Source organism: Buceros rhinoceros, unplaced genomic scaffold (assembly GCF_000710305.1).
Source record: "Buceros rhinoceros silvestris isolate BGI_N320 unplaced genomic scaffold, ASM71030v1 scaffold10293, whole genome shotgun sequence".
NCBI classification, from domain to species: domain Eukaryota; kingdom Metazoa; phylum Chordata; class Aves; order Bucerotiformes; family Bucerotidae; genus Buceros; species Buceros rhinoceros.
The window spans coordinates 6,110-11,256 of record NW_010403017.1 but is presented as its reverse complement, the minus strand read 5'-3'; the positions used below and the strand labels follow the sequence as shown (position 1 = coordinate 11,256).

At 43.5% G+C, this 5,147-nt stretch overlaps 1 protein-coding gene across 1 annotated transcript in view; it reads right to left on the bottom strand.

Moving 5' to 3' along the window:
* MXD4 (MAX dimerization protein 4) overlaps nt 1–2,882 on the bottom strand; it is a gene marked incomplete at its 5' end in the record, with an annotated part of 28,458 nt that extends 25,576 nt beyond the window's left edge. The window contains one exon of the mRNA XM_010132839.1: nt 2,853–2,882. Coding sequence (XP_010131141.1) covers nt 2,853–2,882 — 30 coding nt within the window. The remainder of the gene's footprint in view (nt 1–2,852) is intronic.
* Between the last annotated feature and the right edge of the window lie 2,265 nt (nt 2,883–5,147).

Genomic DNA, 5,147 nt, shown 5'->3' with positions numbered 1-5,147 from the left:
AGGAATGCCATTTAGAGGGATGAGTCCTTACGGAGCTTCACTATAATGAACACACCCTGAAGTTCCCAGCAGGGTATTCTAGGGAGACTCAGAGCCGAGATAAAGGCATTTTATGTATGAATTGCTGACAAGCACTCTACCATAATTGTAGCCTGAATTCTATCATATAATAAGAGTTTTTGCTGGAATTATGTCTCTGCTTCCATTTGTCTTCCTCTGAGCATCCCCTCAAGAGCATACAGAAAAGAGACCCAGCAGAAGAAAATGCAAATTGAAGTAGCAGTGCCAAACAGCTGAGTCTGTACACACACAGAGATCAACCACTGCCATTCCCACTGACGTCAAAACCAGAAATAAAACCTCTTATGTGCAACACCAATGCAGAATCTGAAACAGCACCGTCTATCAGTACACAGCTACCCTGGCCTCCCGGTTAACAGCACCTCTGGTCACCCTCATCCACACACAAAGCTCCTGCAAATGAGGAATTCATTTCCCTGCCCTCCAGCGCTCAGTCCAGCTCACAGACACCACGTGAGGGACTGGGCAAGGAGGAGGATATGAGCACCCATCTCCTCTCTTCCTCCTTGACCAGCTCCTGTGAGATAACCAAGCGTGTCTCAGCCAGAAGCATCATGGCAGTGGTGAGTCAAAGGCACTGGTCTGGGAAACGATAAACCTCCAAAATCAACATCCAGCAGTGCTTCACAGCTGGGAGAGCTGCACCAGGGGAAGACGACAGGCTCTGCTGCAAGGACCAGCTGCTACAGAGACACACCATGGCTGTGAAACTGCCATTAAACTTTGCAAGATGCTTGATGGATTTTAATGCAATTTCATACAACAGAGTGAAAAAACAATATGATCGGTATTATCAGCTCATACACCCACAGAGCTGGAGGAGGGGGCTGTTAAAAATTATTTGAAATTACAGGAGTCCTTTGCACCAATACACTAGGAAACTGTAAATCTGCCTTTGGGAACACACATTTGCACACACATACACAGACCTTGCACTAATTTACAGGTTCTCACTAGGAATAATAAAAATCTGGCTTCAAGTATCGTCTAACTAGAAGAGTTACAGTAAGCAGCAGCAGTTACAAATCCGAGTTGTATAATCACAAGACATACCTTGCAGTTCACCTATTTTGACCTTGAGATGGCAGAGAAAGAAAAGGTAACAAGGCAAACGCTACATGGTCTTTGTTGTACAAAGATACAACACAGAACTGAAAGTGAGAACAGAGATTGAACAATTAATAGATCCTTCTTCTGCCCCTGCATCTGCTGCAAATGCTGCTGTGCCTCACTGACTGTGTTGCTTAACACGGCAGAGGGAAGAAGAGGCAAGTCCATGCTCAAGTTCTAAAAATGATTGGAAGTAAAAAAAAAAAAAGGAATATGCCTTTTGGATGACAACAAGTCAGTAATGATGGAACAGAGGAAAAGGAAAAACGGAATAGGGTATCTAGAAAGAGGATGGGAAAAAAATGAGTGAGAAAGAAGTTCAGTTGGGGCCAAAGATATTTTTTCTTTTAAAGAAGTGTGACCAAAGAACAGAATTTTGCATGAAGTTATTTTCCTGAATACTCTGTCAGCAGAACTTCTGCCAGCTGATTTCACTGCCTTAGCTGATGCACTGCATTCTGCAGCCTGGGACTGCATCTACGAGCCTGAGCTTTCCCCAGTTCCTCTCATCTCTAAGATGACCACGTGGCTATTAGGCAAGGCTATAGTTTACTCATATTACAATTAAACTACAGGAAAGCATGTAGGCATGCAAGGGAAGTGATGGTCTAGCTGCTAGATAACTGAGGCCACAGAACAACAAACAAAAAAACCCCCAGTGACTTCAATCTTGTGCCATCAACCACGTTTCACTTATTGAGAAACGTGAAAATAGGTTTAAGTCATATTCACACATTCACCCCTTACTTTCTTTAGATGCATGAAACTTGAAAGACCACAAGCTACACAAAAAAACCACAAAAAAACTACCCAAAAGAGAGTTTGCCCTGCTGCCTGAATGGTAAGTGAAAGGCGAGGGTGCCACCGCGCTGCCCAGCCGGGGAACCGAAAGCCAGCCTGAAGACAGGCACCTTTCACGCTCTGTGTGCACCTTCAGAGCAGCAGACCCTGGGACACTTCCTACTGCGAAAAAGCCCATCCACAAGCAGACTCTGACACCATACAACGGACAGTAAACACACTGCCTCCGAAACTGTGCAAACGTCGTATTTAAAAAAATCGTGTCTTCAGGGTCTGATGACTGTCCTTGGTACGTAAGCACAGCTTTTTGCAGCGCTGGGTACACAGAACCAGGGCTGCGCCTCAGGAGCCGCTGATTTCTAAGCCCACACACAGCTCTTTGGACAGGACACGTACCAGCAAGGAAGCAGACGGGGGGGAGAAAAACATATCTGTAGGTACTTACATGCAAGATGAAAACTAACTGCATTTTAGGCATACTTTAAAAAAAACATAGAATAACCCCGTGTGACACATTGTTCACTGAAAATCATCCACCTTAATCACAAAATTCTTTGATTGTACTTCTAGCATTTTACACCCCTAGCAAACAGTTGCTGCAATCAGATTCTTTATTAGTGCCGGTACAGTTAACCGGTTACAGCCTTACTCAGTCCAAAGCTAATTATCGAGGGTGTTTCAAAACCAGCACAGCAAACAACAGAAAAAAAGGCAATATTATACCTATTAGATTTTGGTCAATAAAAAAACCTTGATGAACTATTCCATGCAAAATCAAAACAATTTCAACTAAATATTGGTCGTGGTAATTCTAATGTCAGCCATACATCTTTAAATTTGCTTTTTTTCTCAAGACTTACCTATGTTTTTCTAGTTCGTTGTGTGATGACCTATTAAAAAGAGAAAAAAAATATTAGAGAAATGGATAAATAAGCCAAGATTTATAACATTTAAAAGCCAACACCTGCATGAGTTGCAATAGAGCTCTTGAAAACATGTATTTATATGGATTATGAAACAGCTTCGCTGTTAAATTGGTTCAATTTTACATTCCTTAGATACTTCAAGGTATCAAACTTAAATTTCCATGAGTAAACCGTGGGTTTTGGGGGGAATTATAATAAATTTCCATTTATTAGCATTCAACAGATTCAGAGACAGAATTGGACATAAAAAAAATGAGCAGGTTAGTAATAAAAACAGCCCACAAGATTTTTATCTGTGAAGAAAAATTATGAGGGGGCAGAAAGTGTTAGAAGATCTAATTGTTAACAGTTAAGAGTAAAAAGCACCCAAAAAGCCAGCTTTCAAGCCCACAGAGAAGAAGAAAGAAAAATCAGCAGCTATGCACTGCTGTTGCTATTGACATCTTAATGGCAAAAAAGAGTCCTCTTCATTCTCCTGAGTCCACAAACAGAAAAAACCCAAAATGCAGTCCATGAACTGACAACATCTCTTCCAATCTACTAGGAGCTGAGATTACTTTTTTCACCAACTGACGCCTCAGGTTTTCTTCCCATTAGAAGGCAGCCCTAACTTCTTGGAGGATTTTTTTTTAATTGATTCAGCTGGAAATATTACTTTTATTTATTTATACAGGTCAGATTAAAAACATTCCGAAAATGAAGTTATTGTCGCTACTTCAAAACCAGCCACTTCCTGGACTGTTAGCTCTGTCCCACTGAAAACACATCCAGCACGTAAGGATAAAAAACCCACAGAGGCAGTAGCAGCTTCATGACCGGCAGGTTACGTCAAAGCAGCTCTTCTACAACGTGCTGTAACCCCTGCCTGCATCTGGGCACAATGTGCTAACTGAGTCGGTATGTGGAAGTGCAAGTGCACAGTCTGCTGGGTGAGCAGAGTCATCCCGGGGTGAGAAAATCTTCCTGCACAAAGGCACGACGTGCCCAGTGGAAAGCCCTTCTGCCTCTGACTGCACACGCATGTGCAGCTGGATGCTGTGGCGCACCCGCCTGTTACTGATGACGAAAGCGTCTCTCCAGCCATGGAGAGGGGAAAAGGAAAGCAAAGCTCATGCAAAGAAATACCCAACGAACAAACCCGCACACAATTTATTTCAGCCTGGTGCAGCTCCTGATCCTGCAAGGAATTAAATATCTGCCTCTCTGCAGGTAGAGGAAAACTTAAATGCTTACAAAGTTCAGCACTGATACTAATCCACTTTCACTGGAAAGCATCCCAGTGTTGTCACCAAGACATCAACCATGTCACCCACTACCTGTATCTTTTTCTGAAAAGCCTGTGAATACTTTCTTTCTTTTTTAAAATCTTGTTGCATGAAGTGACCCACAACCAGGTAATGTATGTACTCCTGCAGTACCATAAAAGTCCTCCTGACCAATGCAGTGACACTGAAAGTGTTTTCCACATATTCTGTGGTATTTAATAGGTCAAGGAGGGCTGCATTTGCTGTGATTTACTGCCTCTGCCATTTGACTGTAATAAGGAGATACTGTTTTTATTTTCTATTCCTATATACACAAAAAGAGATCAAACTTTTTCTCCACCAGTGTTTCTCTGCACCAATGTTCACGAAAAGTGACGAACACTTGCCAAATCTGCTAATGTTCATGAAAACACACGGAAAATACAAGTTTGGGAGAGAACCATTCTCCCCAAACACCCCCAACAGGCCTGTCAAAGGCACAAAGACACTGTTCGCAGGCAACTCTGGAAAAGAGAGGAAATACAGCCTGGTCTAGATTCATCTCTAGGGCATGACCTCCCTGACATTTCTGGCAACTATACAATCCCTGTAACTAGCCAATGCCAAGCTGCCTGCTGTATTGGAGCTCACATCCAGCTCCATGAGCACACAGGGTGACCGCTGGAAAACCACTGGCCAAGAAATTCAGCCTGCACAGGGTATTTTGGTGGATTAAGAGTGGAGGCAATGAGTAGCTGGAAGTCCTTCTGCATTCAGCACACCCACCAGGCACCTCGGGTTCATGAAGGGTGACCCTGGTGTTTGCCTGGGGTACGTCCTGCCAGACCAGCTGTGGAGGGGCACAGCTGCCCACAGTGGTTATGCCAGCTACCGAACGGAACAGCAGCGAACGCGTGCCTCTTTGCACCGCGTTTTGGGACACAAAACCCTAATCAATGCCTGCAGCGTGCAAACACGGGCACCA